General features: G+C 43.2%; 1 protein-coding gene across 33 annotated transcripts in view; it reads left to right on the top strand.

Moving 5' to 3' along the window:
* LRRFIP1 (LRR binding FLII interacting protein 1) overlaps positions 1-19,634 on the top strand; it is a 105,485-nt gene that overhangs the window by 23,753 nt on the left and 62,098 nt on the right. For 22 of the 33 annotated variants that reach the window (XM_083626754.1, XM_083626750.1, XM_083626753.1 and 19 more), the window contains exons 2-3: positions 12,652-12,738; positions 19,010-19,027. In XM_083626754.1, coding sequence (XP_083482880.1) covers positions 12,652-12,738; positions 19,010-19,027 — 105 coding nt within the window. The remainder of the gene's footprint in view (positions 1-12,651; positions 12,739-19,009; positions 19,028-19,634) is intronic. The other 11 variants (XM_083626744.1, XM_083626749.1, XM_083626739.1 and 8 more) reach the window with 1 other exon arrangement.

The following is a 19,634-nucleotide window of genomic DNA, read 5'->3' as shown; positions in this document are numbered from 1 at the left end:
TAAATTGCCATATAGCACAATGAGAAACTCCCATTCTGTTCTTGTTGATAACCTCCTCTAGGATAACAATGGCAACAGGACAAAATACATGAGAACTGCACACTTGTAGATGTGTTGGGAGTGTTTTGAAAAATGTCCACTGTTCAGAAGAAGAAGCCTCCAATTTTGCTGATTTTTATGCCCATTTAAAAAATGCTTTTTGTGCACTTGTGGAACAGCAACAGTAAACATTAACATCAGTGTTATTCTAAAAGCATTGCATTATACTGTGTCACGTGCGTGGGAAATCTTAATACGCGTTTCCTGACTGGCACAGCTTAGACTGAGAGCTCTGTGGTTGTCATATGAAAAAGTATGCATAAAGAGCTTAGACTGTATGGCTTATGCTTTGCAATGTTGAACTGCTTTCCTTCAAAGTTACTGACGCTTATCTGCTCCTAAAGTAGGTGCTGGTGACTGACTCCATTTAACACGTTGACATATTTTATATAGCTTGTAAATAAGTTTATCTCCCTCTCCTCCCATAACAGCCCAGGCATACATACCCTGACAAGTTTTAAATATTCTCTTATTCTCCTTGGTGAGCATGAGACAATAAGAACTATGTGCATCTGTGGCATGTGAGGAGGAAGGAGGCATTTTAAAACTGGGTTAAGCATATGCTGTCCTCCTGGGAAGGCCAGGCTGGAAAGGAATGAAAGGGGTTGAGAAGTTCACAGTACCAGCATTTCTGGTTTGTGGATTAGCAGAGGTGGCTAATCTCTTATTTGCTTCAGTATGAGCACACGAAATTCACCCCAAATTAAATAAAGCCAACACATTGAATTAATTTTGAATAGTTCCCTGGCAACAGCATTTCAGTGCATTTTACAGAATGTATACTGCTCTGTTTGGCATCCTTTTTATAGCTGAAAATTTTTATGATTAAATTTTAAGTAGGCATGATATCTAAAATAGCTAGAGGCCTGCAACCGATGAATTGGTTCCAATGAACGATTGATTCAGTATCCCACCCCAGTGCTGCAAGGCTGGTAGAAATTGTTAAGTTGTGGGTGAACATATCAGACGACACAGCGATTCTTCAAAGCAGCTCTTTATTTGTAAGCTGGGACACAACTGAACTGAACAGCAAACAGCTCAGCCGGCCTGTTTTTATAGGCAGCCGGCACAGCCAGATGCGGCCACCCTCTGAGCTGAGCTGAATCACGGAGCTGAAACACTGAGTGAAATCACAAAGCAAAACCAATTCAGAGCTGACCGTTCTGGCTAGAGCACTGTGTTCCATCCATCGCCCTCCATGTCAGCATCGGAACCATGGCTTCACTCGTGCCTCTACCGCCATTTGCCCCAGCCTCTGAATCATGGGACTCCCCCTCTGCCTGGTTCCGGTGGTAGAACGCATGGCGGGCAGCAATCTTGGACGGCTTTGGCACGTAGTGGTTGCGGAGCTTCTCTTGAATCGTGTCCCACGGCTCTGCCTGGACTGCTAGAGGTGCAACCAATGCTTGGGCCATCGTGAACACTTCGGGGCCACAAAGGCTGAGGAAGAGGCCCTGCTTCTGCTCAACAGACCCTCTTGTCAGCTCATTTGCTTGGAGGTAGCAGTCGAACCGAGCAAGGTAGGAGTCCCATGATTCAGAGGCTGGGGCAAACTGCGGTAGAGGCATGAGTGAAGCCATGATTCCGATGCCGACGTGGAGGGCGATGGATGGAACACAGTGCTCTAGCCAGAATGGTCAGCTCTGAATTGGTTCTGCTCTGTGATTTCGCTCAGTGTTTCAGCTCCGTGATTCAGCTCAGCTCAGAGGGTGGCCGCATCTGGCTATGCTCTGATGTCCATCGATCCCATCCTCGTCGTCAGTGTTAAATAGTGGTTAGACATAGCAGACGACACAGCAATTTCTCCAAAGCAGCTCTTTATTTGTAAGCTGGAACAGAACTGAACAGCAAACAGCTCAGCCGGCCTGCTTTTATAGGCAGTAGGCTGTCAACATTGTAGCAACAACAACCCAGGGTTTCCCGCCTAAATTAACTGACGTGGACCTGAGTGAAAACTATCTACACGATACTCCTGGTGGCCAGGGTGCGAACTTCAATACATAACAGAAATGATGGCTAGAAAATGTTCCCTTCTCTGCAGCTCTACATAAGGTTGCCAGCTCTGGACTCTGAAAGTGCTGCTCTGCGCCTCTGACTCGCTAGTCCATGTTCCCCTCAACCATTTTTTTTCAAATTCTGATCTCTCTAGCTGACTTTCCTTCACACTCCTGTATATCATTCCAGTCCTTGCTCTAGCTTTTTCCTTCAGCCACCCTTCAGCTTTTGCTTTAGCTGCCCCAGACAAACCAAGAGTCATAAACCATAGGAAAAACCTTCGTTACAGCTCATAGTTTGGAGAGAGCTAAATCCTAGGTACAGATGAAGCCTTAAGCAAAACCACAAGCCTGGGTTCAGACAATATGAGAAGCCCTGCAGTGTGCTTCTCCATAAATCTGTTCTAGAGGGTCCTTCTGTCCCCCAGACCAGATTTTTGGGACAGGTGAAGGGAAGAAGTGTGCATGCACACGAAAGCTTATACCCAGAACATACTTAGTTGGTCTCTAAGGTGCTACTGTATTTTAATAAATAAATTAAAATGACAGCTCTGTCACTGATTGGCTTTTTAGAATACAATCTGATTGAAGAAAGGGTTTGTCTCTCACTTAAATATGAAGCTTGCTATTTGCTGTAAGTGGACCTTAGCTCATTGTTCAGTAAGTGTGTGTACAAAAATCTCAGAGTAACTAACTAACTGAGTGAGAGTAGCTCCTAATGTCCTAGTGAAATGTTGTGGTTCGAGGACCCGACCCCCGCAATGTGGAATGAATACACAAGGACACGTGATATAAGGTTAATGGGCAAGAAAAGGCCACAACTTTATTGATTACAGCAGTGAAAAGGTATTGGCTTAGGCATTGGATGTCTAAAGCAAGGGGGTTTATTCACCAGTAGGTGGAGCCTGTTGATGCTAATCCAGCTATAGGGTCTCCCCTGATGTCACCGAGGGTCGTGCCATGGCCTCCCGCCAAGCAGGCATCGGACAGAATACATGACCGCCAGATTCCTTTAACGGAATACCCAAAAATTGAAGGCATAGGCGATGGCCACACCTAGCCCTTTGACACACCACAACACATTATTCCAATGCCTAACCTACCCACCAATACCATGAAAGTTGTGACGATTGCTACGAGGTAGGCGAAAAAACCAAAAAGCCTAATGCCAAATGGAAAAATTCCTACCAGGCCCCCCGGACAACCAGGGCAACCAACCTAAGGTCCATAGCAAGGCCCAGGAAAAACTAAGACCCTGAGCTCAAAGGGAGTGGAGGGTGGGTGACTCGCGATGGGATGACGGAGAGTGAGGCCGAGGAGGGGCTGGCGCCGCAGCATTTAGGCTGCTGTAAACGCCCCCGCGGAGGCACCTGGTTGGGTGCCTGCCGGTGGGCGTGGGCACCAGCCAGGTGAGTGGGGGAGGCAGGGGGCTAATGCCCCCTGCTAGGGGCGGAGCTCAGGCTCCCGCCCACAACCACTCCCCTCTCTTCCAGGGAGGAGAGTCTTTATTCAGCTGAGGTGAGGCTTCACATTAGTGTTGCCATATTTCAAACAGTGAAAATCCAGAACAGTTGTAGTTGTTGAGCTTTTTTTTTTGCTGAAAGTTGTTGAGCTGGTTGGCACATTAGCAGAGATTTTTTCAGACATTTCAGTGATTTTCTCAAGGACACTGCTTCCAACTGCAGATATGTCCGGGAAATTCCAGACGTATGGCAGCTTTACTTCACATGTTTAAAAGAATGTACTCCTGAGACTATGCACATGTCAGCTATTTTATTTATATATACCCGATTGTGAGAGCAATTAAAGTGCCTGGATTTTTCAGCACTCTAGAGTCTAAAAATACTATCAAGTTTATTTTTCCCATCTCTCATATTTAGCACAGAGATTCTATATTATTATTGTTGTTATTATATACTATTATATTATTATTTATTAAATTTCTATACCACCCTTCATCCAAGGATCACAAGGTGGTTTCCCAAATTAAAAAAAAATGCATAACAAAGGCAAAGGTTCTAATTTTTTAAAGGCTAAATTTCAGAAAAATATGATTTTTAAGATTTATTGAGTTATAGTAGTTTACAATATTTGCATCTAACAACTTCTATGCCTACCAAAAAAATAATAATCAAGGATATTCTTGTGGTTCCAGTTTGCTAGTGGGATGAAAATCTGTTGTGTATCCCCTGGATGTGGTTTTAGAAGTCCCATTTCAAATAGAAAGAAATCCAAGGTCTAGCTTTTAATATAGTTTGGCGGGGGGGGGGGGAGGTGCTTGAGAAGGTGGTAGCTGGATAGCTCCAGGCATTTTCAGATTAAAGTTTAAATTCAGATGCATACTTTTGCACCAAGGCATGGTTTTGCGTTCAGATGCTTGTAGGCATCTCTTTCAATATGAAGAACATACACTTGATGCATTTTGGTTTGCCTACAATATAGTAAAGCTTCTAAGTGGTCCTTGCTGTTCTGGGACATCTGCATTAAATACTTCTGCTTTCAGTGAGTAAAATCCAGCGGTGTCTGCCCAGCAGTGGAATGAGCAGCATTGGCACAACAGGTTCCCTTCACCTGTCCCAAAAATCTGGTCTGGGGGATGGAAGGACCCTCTAGAACAGATTTATGGAGAAGCACAGTGGCTATGGGGAGCAGCAGCAGCAGAAATACCATCTACTCTGAAAGTGGGTTATCACCCAGTTAGCTTAACATCTGCATTTGCATAACTTTGCACTTGGCATAGATTTTATTTCAGGATTAAATGGTGTTTATTTTGCTAAATGAAGATTACTGCTCCAGCAGCTTTCCTTTAACTAATTATAGGTAACCCCTATATTGAGATCCATCTATGTTTCTGTATATGAATTTTTGGAATACATCTTTTTTAGTAATCCAAATAGTTAAGTATTTGGCAGGCGTTGCTTTAAGTAGTTTAGTAATTGCGCAAACAGTCTCCTTAAAAGGGTGTGTTTGTGTGCAGGCTATAATTCATGTTGTGAAATCAGTGTCGGACTGAATGTTCAATATTAACTCTTTGTTTGAATTGTGAAATGAAGTTAACATCATGGTTTTGTTTCTTTTTATCCCTTCATTACCCAAGTAATTGCAAGTTATGGGAAACAATGCACACAACTCCTTAATAACTAATACATTTAATTTTTAAAATATTGATTCTCTTGAATAATAATGCTTCGCATTTGTTTAACACTTGCATTTGGAGCCCTTGGAATACTTGCATTATCTAGTTGCAATCACAACATAAACTCTGTATGGTAAGACAATGTTATTATCTCCCATAGCACAAATGGTGTGGCAGGGGCTGAGGTTGAGAGAGAACGCTTTCCATAAGACCACTACAGTAGTATGTTTATAGCAGAGATGAGATTTGAACAGGGGGCTTGCTTGTTTGTAGCTCAATCTCTTACTCACTGCGCTAATTATCGCTGTTTTGTTGGCTTTCTAGACAATATACCTGTGGAGCAATGTAAACTGAATTTTTAAGTCCACTTTTAGAAATAATTGGATAGGAAATGTGAGATTGATATAGATTTATCTATACTTTTCAGAATGGAATGTCACTGGGATGGGAGAGATGGGATCATCTACTATCATGGGGCTTTAAATGGAGGGGCTGACTGCCTTTCTCAATTTAAGTGGCCAGGCTACAAGTAGACTAGTCCTGTTTTGCCAGTGATTTGCCCAGTGAATCAGATGAGCACAGTGAGCAACTAAACTCCAAATGCCTAATGACTCATAGGCTGTTGTGGAGAACATTTGGGCACTATACGAAGTCTGTTTGCATTAGGTTCAAGTTGTTAAATATTTGGCCAATGTTTGTTGCAATTTTAGCACCCTGAGCATGTGACTGATGAGTTGAATAAGTCAGAGATTGTGTTAGATCATCATTTAAATATTTTACTTTGTTCTTAACACGGTTTTGATACTGTACTCTCCCCTGAGAGCCATTTTTTTTCTGGCTAAAATGCAACCAATCAGTAAATAAATCAACACTGACTTGCTGTGAGTTGGTATTTATCATTATGAAGTCTTACCATATTAAGTAATCCATAACTTGTTTTGTTTTTCTCCTAATCTGCTGAAGTCAATGAACTATTTTCATAGAGATACATAATGTGTATCTCGAGCAAAATCCAAAGCTGCTTAGAAATCCTAATGATTTCTTGCGCAGCCAGAAGGAGCAGGCCATGTCCCCCTTCTCTGTTAAATTTCTCATGACCAGAAGCACTTGGAAGAAAGTGCGTGAGATTTTATCGTTGCTGTTGTTGTTGTTAGCATTTATACCATGCTCTTCATCCATAAAGGCTTCCAGAGTGGCTTACATACAATCAGTTTAAAAAAGCAAACTCAGGCACAAATTCTTAAGTAGGAGCTCTTTTAATGACTCAACTAGGATAGAAACAGCTCAGGGGCACAAGGCATCTGATGGAGCTGGTATTTCAATAAAACTAGTGGAATGACCCTGCTTCTCAACTTTCCTACTGAGGCAGCTGATGGCATGGCTACTGCCATTACATTTTTGGTGGTAGTGTGCTGTGTGAAATCATTGTAACACTACAGAAACGGTGGGTGAAGAGGGAAGGCAGGAGATGGGGCAGCCAGTCTCTCCCTATCTGTCTGCAAAGGGGTGCTTATTGAATTACAGTGAGGAAATATAAATATTGCTATGAGCGTTAAGGGTGTGTGGCTTTTAAATATAAATTGTATGAAGTTAATTAAATCTGTTGGCAGTTCGTTTGAATGTGATTTTTAAAAAAGGTAAGAATGCACTGAATATTTCTGAAATCAACAGCAATTTGTGTGATTGTTTTCATTTTAGCTGGGACGCAGGTGGCGCTGTGGGTTGAACCTCAGAGCCTAGGGCTTGCCGATCAGAAGGTCGGTGGTTCGAATCCCCGCAACGGGGTGAGCTCCCGTTGCTCGGTCCCTGTTCCTGCCAACCTAGCAGTTCGAAAGCCGTCAAAGTGCAAGTAAATAAATAGGTACCGCTCCGGCGGGAAGGTAAACAGCGTTTCCGTGCGCTGCTCTGGTTCGCCAGAAGTGGCTTAGTCATGCTGGCCACATGACTCGGAAGCTGTACGCCAGCTCCCTCGGCCAATAAAACAGGATGAGCGCTGCAACCCAAGAGTCGGTCACGACTGGACCTAATGGTCAGGGGTCCCTTTACCTTTTATTTTAGCTAATAGAATAAGGACCCCCTTCTTCATGCCATCAACAAGCAAGTAGATCAAGTTAGGTTGTTTTGTTTGGATGTGTGCCGGAAAAGTGAATCAACCAGATGACAACGCACAATGAAGAATGGCTTGTGTAGTTTGCATGGAGTCACTTGAGAACCTAATCATAAGAGGCTGGTTTGATTTTGAGCCAAGCCTGTCACTAGCAACCCTTTCTCCATAAATTCCCACAGAGAGTTGCCAGGGCAGACATAGGGAAGAGCTCTTCTTCTCCTTAGGCTTTCACTTTTGTAGGGTCCCCTATATTCCAACTTCTGAACAATACTTAACTGAAATGGGAAGCTTGCTTGATTTTGGTGAAGCTGAGAAGTACTGCATGGCTTTCAGCAATCCTCTTGTTCTTGCCATCTGTCATACAATACATGAACAGTCAATACTAGCAATGATGACAATAGGATGTTTGTTTCCCATGCCATAATTAGGCCCGTGTATCTTAAGAGAGCACATTTTGTTTGTTTAAAAGCTCACAAGGAGCCATTGTAATTGCTGGCAGCATATCAGTATGGGCACCGAACTGGCCAGGCTAGAAAGTGAAGAGGAAGCAGAAACAAAGTAGGAATCTGCCAAATCTCTAAATGTGCGGGCTTTCTTAGGCGAGATAGATATTTTTGTTAGTGCTATAAGGCCTGAGCAAGGTTCTAATCTTTAGATGGGCTCAGTTGCTCAAGCAATAGGTGAGTTGCTGCAGGAACAAACTGCATTTACTGCTGATGATACCAATAGCTAAAGAAGAAACCATCAGGTTGAAAATGTACAGAACCTCCAAATCGTAGTTCAATATCTGTACATAAAAAGCCATTTTCCTGGGTTTCCACAGTTTTCATATGGTCAACCCAACGATGCTGGTATGTGTACATGAATAATATGAACATGTTTCCATTGTTTGGATCTCTGTAAGGTATTTGACATACTGTACTGTTGTTGGAAATGAAAGTGAGAAATACACTTGACACAGGCCCTACTCGGGTGGTTGTATTATTCACAAATGCATCCTTACAGAATGGGATTGCATCATATTTTGAGACTGTCAGGAGACCCTGCAGCTTGGTAGAATTAGATTGGAATAATCACTTACCATTTCAAAGGCTTTATTCATGTAAGAACTACTTACAGGATGAGTGGAGATGAGAGAGAAAAACAGCAAGCATCTGGTCTCAACAGGTTGGAGGAGAACAAAGAAAATGGCTCAGCTTTTAGATGTGGTGTTAACTTAGACATAAAAGGTAAAGGGTAAAGGGACCCCTGACCATTAGGTCCAGTCGTCGCTGACTCTGGGGTTGTGGTGCTCATTTCGCTTTATTGGGCGAGGGAGCCGGTGTACAGCTTCCGGGTCATGTGGCCAGCATGACTAAGCCGCTTCTGGCGAACCAGAGCAGCGCACGGAAACGCTGTTTACCTTCCCGCCGAAGCCGTACCTATTTATCTACTTGCACTTTGATGTGCTTTTGAACTGCTAGGTCGGCAGGAGCAGGGACCGAGCGACAGGAGCTCTCCCCATCGCAGGGATTCGAACCGCTGACCTTGTGATCGGCAAGTCCTAGGCTCTGTGGTTTAACCCACAGCGCCACCCACGTCCCACTAACTTAGACATAGAGGCTTACAAACAAGTGCTGGCTAGATTGCTAGATAAAACAGTGCTCCTTCAAACTCTAGATAAGGAAATACAATTGCTTTCTTCCAACAGGGAAAGCACAGGACAACACGTGAAAGGGGAATCAGATGTGGATTCTAGCATCTGGAATCCCTCATTGTAATCTAAAATTCTGCAATATGCTTAAAAATAAGTGCAGATCGTCAGTTATGGAAGATATGATGGTAACATAACAGTTTGTTTGCCAGGCTGTATTACTGTGTTGAAGCTGGCAGAAGTTTGGAAAATTCATGGGAAAGCTGAATACTGTTGCTAGGTGTTGTCATCCCAAAGCTCCTCAGGTTTTCGTTGTTTTTTCCGCTTCCCTACCAATTAAGAACTCCAGGCAGTTGGTTGCTTGGCAACATGTTGCTTGTCTGGGCAGCATAAGTCATAGTGCCAGGAAAGAATTTATTAATGCAAGCAAAATTTCAGTAACTAAAAAATTACCTATTTTGGTTTTCAGATTCAGGGACTACAAGTTACTGGTTTTGTTTCTACTCCTATCTGTATCACCGTGGTTCACATAAGTAGCCTATAGTATTATCTCTTAAAGGTGTGAAATCTTTATTAAGTGGCCATCTTGCTTCTCTGGACCTGAATTAGAATGGCACATATCAACCTGATTAACTAATTTGGTATATTGGATGTCTGAAATGCAAATGCCTCTCCCACATAGCTGGGAGGACTTGGTTCATGGTATGAAGTTTGAAGGCTTCACAGAGGCTTATGGATCCATAGTCCATTCAGGGCATCCTATTATGCCCATTGGGGGTTGGAGCAGGGAGGGTTTGATTTGTGGAAGATGCAAAAATGTCTGGTGACTCCAGATCATGCCATGTGTTGGTGGAGAGGTTGCAAGGAGAGTCTACTGCTGCCAGGATTCTTTCTCAACCGATCATGGTCTCATTTTGAACGTTGGTGACTTGCTTGCTTGGGTTCAATCCTCTCCGCTAAAATCTGAATGAATAGTTTGTTAATGGGATCCAGGAGCCTCCCTTCTTGTCACTAATTGGGAGGGAAATATGTTTGTTTGTTAGTTTGCTTGCTTGCTTGTTTATTAAATCTGTATACCGCCCTTCATCTGTAGATCTCAGGGTGGTTCACAAAATACATAATAAAAACAATTACAAAAACAATACGAAAACCTCTTCATCCCCTCCTGCAAACACATTTAAAAGAACATAGGATGTTAGTCAGCCCAGTTCCTGGTTGAAAAGGAATGTTTTCACCTAGTGCCTAAAGGTGTATAATGAAGGGGCCAGGCGAACCTCCCTATGGGAAGACATTTCACAGATGGGGAGCCACTTCAGAAAAGACCTGTTCTCATGTTGCCACCCTCCAGAGCTCTTGTGGAGGAGGCACATGAAGAAGGGCCTCAGAGGACGATCACAAGGTCCAGATCAGTTCATATGGGAATCGGAGGCCCTTGATGTATTGCGGTCCTGAGCCATTTAGGCCTTACAGGTCAAAACCAGCAACTGTAACTTGAGCATCTTGGTCATGCTCAAGTTACAGTTTTCTCCAGTACTGGCCAGGTTTTTGAGATAAATCACATATTGGAGTTGATTTGGACATCCTGTTTCAAGACAACGCAGGGGAAATACTGATGTGCAGCTTACCATAGGATAGTTTTCTACCATTCTGTTTCTTGGTAATCTGTAATTACTACATATGTTGTATAATCTCTCTCCCCCCACACAATGTTCTTATTTGATGTCTTCTCCAAGTAGAAGGCCTTTCCTATATGTCTCACATGGTTGGATTGCATTGTGTATGCATCCATGACTGTAATCCATCAGAATGTATTACCCTGAGCTGCATGGCAAGCGAGGGATTCGTGGCAAGCACAGTCTCTTTAGGAACAGCTTACTTTCCCTGCCTTTTTGCCATGGATTTCAGACGTCATTAATTCTAAGAGTTATTTATGTTCTGTAACAATTTAAAATACTTTGGATTTTTGAGGCATTTTCAGAACAACTTTTAAAAACCTAGATGCTTTTTCAAAGCTATATTTTAAGAAGACCCCACCCCTTCCCTGAACAGGAACATGTTTCACTAAAAACATTGTACATGTATTTGGAAACCAATGCAAACAACTATATAATCAGAATGATGGCATAGCAAGAACATAATAAGCCATCTATTCAATAAACCCAGAACTAGAAAATAGTGGCAAAGTGTAGCAATAGGTGGAACATTTTCCATGCCACAGTAATGGCAAACCTTGGGGAGGATGGGGGAAAACCTTTCTAAGGAAGTGGGACATAATCTGTCATAGTTGGATTTTTCCATAGCACTTTTAGCAGCATTTAAGAAATGAGTCAGCTTATCCTGGGTGTAGTCGTTGGCTATCAGTATTTGCCCTTAGAAACAAGGGCTTCTAATTTTCCAGAGCTGCTTCCCCTCACTTCAGCCTCTGATTAATCTCCTTTTTGTGCTAGGGATTGGTGCAAGTTAGTTTGACAATCAACCACCCTAATACAGCTCCCCCCATTGCTTGTACTACCTGAATTGTCAATGTATTTGCCACTTAATGTGACATTGAAGTTAACTTTTTAAATTAAAAGTTAAACTTTTAATATATTGAAGTTTAATTTTATCAAGCTGCTTGGGGGAAAGAGGTAGAAATAACTTCTGTGAATGATCAAGACTGGCTTAGCGTTCAAAACAAAATATCTGTTTTATGAACGCTTGATTTTGCATGTAAGCAGATAGTGCCCATTAAAATTGAAGCAGGCATTCCAAATAGTTAATAATTACAATGGTGTGCTAAAAGGCTTTCAGTGGAAACATGTAGCATATTTATATGTGGTCTATTTTTGACACATGGATGCTGAGTGAGTTGAATCAGTGCATTTATTTATAGATGTAGTTGCTGAAGGAAACCTGTTTTTCAAGTCAGCCTTTTCTTGCATATTACTTAGGCACTTTATGTAAGGGAAAGGTGAAACTAGCTTTGTAGTTGTGAATTCCCCAGTTATGTACAAAGGAATAATATCTTGTCAAATGCCTCATAGACAAAACTCATATATAACCATAATGTTTCATCAGAAAGAAAAACCCAACAGCAACAGTATTGTTTTATTAGGACCAACTAAATTGTCTCTACATGATAAGCAAGATTTTGAGTTCACAAAACAAAACATCTTTTGGCTATTTTTACAAGATGAAGGTAGGGGGTGGTTACTATTCTCATATCTGTAATTAAAGTGCAAAACCTATACCGGCTAGCTAGAGCATGTATTTGAGTTTCCAAATGGTTCTCCTTTGCTTTCTATTTTGTATTTGCATTTACAAGTGACTCGTGTCAGGCTAAAGGCCAATCATTGCATCTTTTAGAAATGCCCTTGCGTTACTGATGATATGGAGTACTTTTATGCAAACCTCGGAGCTGTAATAGTCAATGTGTGGTGTCCTCCAGATGATGCTGGACTCCAGCTCCCGTCATGCCTGATCTGGAGAGCACCACCTTGGCTATCCCTGCCTTGGAGCAGGCTAAAGGTATTCTGTTGGATGACAGAACAAGCAGGTATTGAATACTACCAGTGACTAATGGTGAGCATTTTGCGTGAAAGCTTGTTGTCTGCCTACATGTACTTCCCCTCCAGCTAAGGCATGTTCTGCAAGTTTAAACTATGTGGAAATATAGCTTTATTCTTTTTTTTCTTTATGGTAGGCTGAAGCGAGGCTTGCAGCAAAGCGTGCAGCTCGAGCTGAAGCACGAGAAATCCGAATGAAGGAACTGGAGAGGCAGCAAAAGGAGGTATGTTAAAGAGATTGAGTTGTTTTTCTCTGCAGCCCAAAAATTACTTCTTAATCTTTTGAATGAAATGCAGAAACGGTCCTTTGGGAGCCACAGTTGGTGGTGATTGTAATAAATTTGTTTAATGAATGGAAAATAGATTAAATGTGTGTTAATGGTTCTTCTTGAATATTATTTACTTATTTTGTGTAGCCAAAGCCCTTACACAAAAGATAAAATACATTACTCAGTTCTTCTTGTAATAATGTAAAATAGAAGAGCCACAATTTTTTCTTTTGAACTATACAGAATTCCCTGTTCCTTAAGATGTGGGGGAGGGACCTAGGAAAGTACCTTCTTTGGTCTGAGTATTGTTTCCTTCTCACACATCACTCAACTGAAATGAAATAAAAGTAGCATTTGCAACCTCAAAGTAGTATGGTTCTAGCTCTTTCTGCTTGACAGCTGGAGAGCTATTATTACTTTTGTGTGTTTGATGAATTCAGAATCAATTTGTGCATGCTTGCTTGGGAAATAAAAGCAAAAGGAGCATCTGTTGGGCTCGTGCACAGAATTGGCACACCCTTCTAGGTCAATGCTGGCAGTGGCCGCAATAGTCCTGTCCATAGTTTGTATTTAGTCAATGGGTAATATTTTGAAAGCATGCTCTTTTAAGACTACCGTCTCAGATAGTAATAGTAACTGGCCTAAATAGCCTTTCCTCTACAACAGTTGCTTCTATCTGAGTGGAATTCTCCTTTGTAAACTCCACCAGAAGGTTTACACATCTGTCAAGGGTATTTATAGCCACCTGCTGTGCTAGTCCTGAGTAACAGGATTTCCTAAACAGCAGTAGAACAAACTCATAGTCCCTGGCAGCAGTATTCATCCTACTTGTGCTTTCTAAGTGATCTGTGTCCTCCTTCCTAAGGGACCTAAGTGAGCAGTTACTGAAAGTGCGGCTGTCTCTAGGTCCATCTAGATTCCACACACCCTTTGGAGTCCTGTCCTGAAATCTGGTGTTTGCTTTTGTCAATTCCTAACTGCATCCTGACCAGTAAATGGGACTACTCTTGCCTCTCTATGGGTGTTGGTAAAACATCCAGTCATGTGTTGAGAACTTAGATGGATTAACACTAAAACTATATCTTCTTCCAAGTGGATGTAGTTCTTGCAACGAGTAACAATGTTCAGTTTCACATACAACAGTAAACGGTAGTTTAAAAAACATGTGCCGGTTCACATGTAATACTAAGCCAGGACTCTGGTTTGTTTCTTCCTTGTGCAGCATGAGTCTGCGCACCAGCATTATGCTTGTTCGTGTTAAATTATAATTTATTGATTTAGCATTGTGTATGAACCAGACCAACCTCTGAGCAGACAATTATCCAAGTGGCTATCTCACAACTGGCCCATTTAATCTTACATTTTTGGGTGAAACCAAGTATAGCAATTCTTAAGTTTCTGCCAGAGGCAACAATCAATCCGCAGTGCATGGTAGAAAGATATTCAAGGAAATATAGTTACTTGTGACTAAAACTGTGCATTCTGGAAATGCCTCTAAGCAGAGTTCGCAGTATTGCTTTTAATTAATGCCTGGTTAAAACGTGGCCTGGATAAAGAGTATTTGTCTATAAATCACCAAGTAGTTTCTAGCGTGTGTATGTTATATTAACTGCAAAAAGCAAAAATGCATCTCTGACTCTTGATACAAGGCGTACAGCTCTCATCTGATGTGACACAGAAAGGTGCCCAGGCCTTGCACAGCCCTGGTATCACATGGGGATGTTGGCCTTGGCCCCCTCCCTGTGGATTTTCAGTACATAACTGTCAGGGAACTGCCATCGGCAGAACTGGAGAGGAAGGGGCTCACAGAGGTTGGGAGAGACTTGCCAGCTGAGGAGGGAACCAGCAGGGGGAGAGAAGGAGCTCCAAGGGATAGTGAGTCGGAGGGATGGCTCAGAGACACCTCCAGCGATAACAGTGGGGAGGTTTCAGGACCTCCTATAGGGACGCCCACTCCTCGCCGGAAACTGTCGCGTCGAGAGTCCAGAAGGCGCGTTTCCGTTAAGGAGCTTTTATGCTGGAAGAAGTTCCGCAAACGCCCACTGTCGGATTCTGCCAGCGACTGACGGAGCCATGCTTATGGAGCTCCGTTACAGACAGTGGTTTGTGGACTTAGCCAAACACTGAGGGACTAGGAACTTCACGCACAAGCAGCTCATCATCCCATCACAGCAATCCGACAGTCTCTGAAAGCAGCTTGTGCAGAGAGGCATCATGAGCAACCCAGCCGGAACCGGAGAAGCAGGAGGAGCTGGAGCGGGTCCAAGCCTGGAAGAAAGGTACCGGGTGTTGGAGGTCCAGCTAGCGCTGCAAACGGCGAGGCTCGATGAGAGGAGGGCGCAGGATGCAGAAAAGGCAAAAGCCCCCCCACTAGCAAGAAAGATGCCAGGATTGGTGCAGAAGTTTGGGGGGGATCCCAGGAACTATCAAGCCTTTAGGACAGAGATGCAGTATGCTCTCAATCTGCAGTTTGATGACTTTCCCGACGAGGAATCGCGAGTGGCGTTTGTGGTTGGCCATCTCGAAGGGGGGGGCGAGAGACTGGGTTAGACCCCGATGGCAGGGAATAATGAAGTCTTGAAGGACGCACAGAAGTTTTTTTGCGCCATGGACCTGATGTTTTCCAGCGACATTGAGCAGGGAGTGGTGCGCAGACAGTTGATGGCTTGTAAACAGGGGAGCCGATTTGTCCGTGAGTACTGGACTGAGTTTACCATGTTGATACACAAATTGGGGTGGGATCTATCAGCGGAACCCATTCAAATGCTTTTCGAAGAGGGACTTTCTTCGGCTATGAAAGACGAACTTTCCCGGGCGCCCAGGGCGGAGTCTATGGACCAGCTGACTAAATCGGCGCTGACCATTGGAGCACGCCAGGAGGCGAGAGCCTTGGAGAAGCGGGAAGGGAAAGGGGAGCGTTGGAGGGATTTCCGCATTCCAGAGATTCCGGAGCCAACTTTCCCGCCGGGAGAACCGATGGAAGTTGGAACAGCGCGCGCGCGCGCAGTTTCAAATCCCAGTGAAGGGCGGAAGAAGGAGGGGAAGAGCCCCAAGAAATGTTATCTCTGCCAGCAGCCAGGTCACTTTGCCAGAGTCTGTCCACAAAGAAAGGAATGGCAAGGGATGGCGGGAGCTGTTGGGGGAAAGGAGGAGGAAGGGCAGGAGCAAGTAAAAGCCAACGCCTGGCTGCCACCATCAGGGCACAGCAGCCAGGCCAAGGAGCAGTAAAAGTGCCCACGCCGGAACCTCCAAGACCAGCCCTAGTGATAGAGGTGTTGCTAGAGCTGCCAAACGGACATCCCTTAAAGATAAAGGCGCTATTGGACTCAGGCAGCTCCTGTAATTTTATGAGTAAGGAGTTTGCAGCTGAACACCAGATACAGACAATCCCTTTAAGCAACCCCTTGCAGGTGACCACGATCGATGGGAGAGAGCTGTTGGGACGAGAAGTCAGCCTACAGACCGTCCCAATGGTAATGAGGGTGGCCAGGCACACCGAAAGAATAGCGTTCAATGTGGCCACCTTGGGAGGGGCTCCCATTATTTTGGGAATGAGCTGGCTAGCGTTGCATGATCCGCTAGTGGGCTGGCATCAGAGAGTGGTCTCCTTTGGGTCAGCACATTGCCTAGAACATTGCAAAGAGGGCAAGGCTCCGGAAGGGGCAAAGGCCTTTCTAGCAGGAACGGAAGTAACGGACAAAGGAAAGGTGCCCAAACAATACGCTGACCTGAGCAATGTCTTCAGCGAAAGGGAAGCAGACAAACTACCACCGCATAGACCCTTTGACTGCCAGATCAATCTAGTCCCTGGGGCCCAGCTCCCAGTGGGCAAGCTGTATGCCATGTCAGACAGGGAAATGCAGGAGTTAAGGGAGTTTATCGATAAAAACCTGAAGCCTGACACTTTCCCAACTTCAATATATATGACCATCAGTAGTTCGGGGGGCCGTTCTCAATGTCAGTTTTTGTGAAAGTCTGCACAGGTCCTAACACGGCATGCAGATACGATTGTTGATGGCAAAAATGGGCAGGAGTACAATTTTCTTTCTTCTGAGCATCTGGAAGCTCTTCCCTATAACATGCTGACTTGGCTATGGAAGTGTACAGAACAGTCATCTACAGTACAAGATTGGGGAGACATTGAAGAACATCCATCTAATTGGCTAGAGTTGCCAATTACCTTTGTGAAAAACCTTGGAGGATCTTTTTGTTCCCGCCCCTCCACCTGTGATAAGATTGCACAGCAGTTGAAGAAACAACAGCAACAAATATCCAATAGCTGGTTAGAACTGAAAAAGCTTTTCTGTGCTCATCAAGGAGCAGGGCTGGCCATTTCAGTTGAAACATTGCTGTCTCAGAGAACTCTGCCATTTTGCATGATGTGTTCATGCTGCTTTGGTCCTGACAGTTGCCACACAAAGAGTGACTTCCACTTTGTGAGGGCAGCAGCACTAGGCAGGACAAAAAGTAGCATTTGCGTGCAGAGCATGCTTCTGGCCCAGCTGGCTGCTAGGGCTGGACGATATCTGGTTTTCAACACTGTGATATATCACCAGATAAACATCACAATATGTTGTTATATCACAGTGTTTGAAATAGGGATGGAGCTATGTAGAGTCACTGGCTGGCTTCATGGTTTTTCCTGCCTCGTGATTTTTGCACAGCATGCGCCCATGTGCACACACATCATGATACACAATATATTGTCAGGTCAAAAATTATGATAATGATATCATGATATGGACTTCAAACTGGTTTTGGATGATATATCGCCCAGCCCTAACACACATCCTGGTTTGTGATAGATTGCCAGGTCAAAAATTATGAAAGCAATCTCTCAATTTGGAGCCTACTGGCTGCTGCACAGAATATGAGAATCCAGCCTTTACTCCTTGGCAATGGCACTGAGCACTTGGCTGGGCTCCCCCCAAATTCCCACTCCACCACCTATTGAGGAGGGAAGAACTGAGCAGCGATGGTCACTGGAGAGACCTGGGGGTGGGCATGTGGGCAACTGTCCAGATCATGCACAGCTTCTTTTGATTGAGGGTTACGGAGAATAGCGCTGTGTGCCATCAGCTCCTGCAGGACAGGACTGCCACCAAAAGTCCAAACTTCACTGCTGTAATTAATCTAGAGAGGACTTTTTAGAGAGGACTGAGTGATTATTGTATTCTGTTTTGAATGCTATGGAATAGCTTGCAAGCTCTGGGCTACAACACTTTGCTTAAAATGTTTGCTTGTAATTTTCCATAAAGATACTCTTGAAATGTCAGGATCCATTGTTTGCTATTTAAAGTAGAAAGGTCAGGCTGCTTAAAGTGTGATTATGCAACATATGTATGACATGGTATATAGTCAACAGTATGATTTACACAGAGGTAAGGTTGGTATGCTTTTGATATACTTTATGCTGAAACTAGGGGAGCTTGCTTGGACTGGCAAAATTCCTTTTGTGTAATTCTAATTGGATAAGCAGGAAGTGTGGGGTCCCCCCTTGTGCTAGAAACTTCTGCAGAAGTAAAACTTCTATTGTGTGTGTTAAAGAAAAATGCCCTATTATTGTCTAAAAGTCTTGATTATTATTTGTGTTGGGGATCAACAATGTGTATTCATTGTGAAGAACTTTTTACAGTATAAATATGTGGTTTATCTTCTGTTATGGGAGCTTATGCTGTGCCTCTGCTCCCCAGCACTGTATGTAAGGCTTTAAAAATCAACATTTTTGATTGCCTTTTCTGGTGAACTTGAAGTCTGAGTATAATGTGAAGCCAAGTAATAATACTTCTCATGATATGGCTACATTAATAAGTTGCAGTGGAAGTTGGGTAGGAAACTATGTGTTCATGTTATTACCGAAGCTTCTACTTGGTCTACCAGAACTGCACAGCCATGCAACTCTGGAGTCCTGTGCCTACCTAAATTACAAGGCCAGCGTCTAAAGAACTGGAAGAGTTATCACACTGCTGGGTTTTAACAATCCAAGAGTCATTATTTGTGTTTTATATGGATCTCTGTCCACAATATTGGATCCAGTGAAATTTTCCTCCACCGCTGAAGCACATTTTGCATTCTTGATAAATAAAAAAAGTTGGCCTTGAACTGTGGTTTATTTCTGCATTCTCATATATGGGTGTATGTGGAAGAAGAGTTCTTTGTGAACTGTACCTACTGAAAGCTATTGCCCTTATTTTTCTCCTTTCTTTCCTTTCCTTTGCCAATGTAGATCTATCAAATTCAAAAGGTAGGGTTTGCTTAGCCTCTTGTGTGATTGCATGCACTTTTCCTTTTGCATCAGGAAACCTGATGGCACTTGAGAATTAAACCCACTTAAATATGTCAGGTATGCAGCAGGATTTACTTGGAAATTTATCTTTAAGACTCTCTTGCTTCTACATGTAAAATTCTGCTACTATATTAACATCAACTAAAAGTAAACTTGATCTCGTTGTGAGTTGCTCAAATAACAGCTTCTCCCACAGCTAATTTACTGATATAGTACTAATCAGGTGAAATATCACAGGATTTGTTCACAATAATTTCTCTTTTTAACTGTGATTTTTTACTAGGCTCTAAAATGACGGCATGGCTGTGACTTCAAATGCTGAAATAGCACCTACCACACAACACCAGCACACCGGTCCATGTGGATTTGTTTTTAGAGCCATAATTACTTTGCATTCCCAAACAAGGCATGCTTTCAGCCAGTAATTGCGTATGGGAAGATGCCTCGTATAGTGGGTAATTCAAAGGTACCACATTGGAGTGGGTGTTTAACTATGGTGTATGGCTGGAGTTATAACTTAATCTTGGACTAGAGCAGCAGAATGTTAAACTGGAATAGCTGTTGC

Source organism: Podarcis filfolensis (genome assembly GCF_964270895.1).
Source record: "Podarcis filfolensis genome assembly, chromosome: 1".
In the NCBI taxonomy this organism is placed as follows: Eukaryota; Metazoa; Chordata; class Lepidosauria; order Squamata; family Lacertidae; genus Podarcis; species Podarcis filfolensis.
This window is presented reverse-complemented; position numbering and strand designations above follow the sequence as displayed.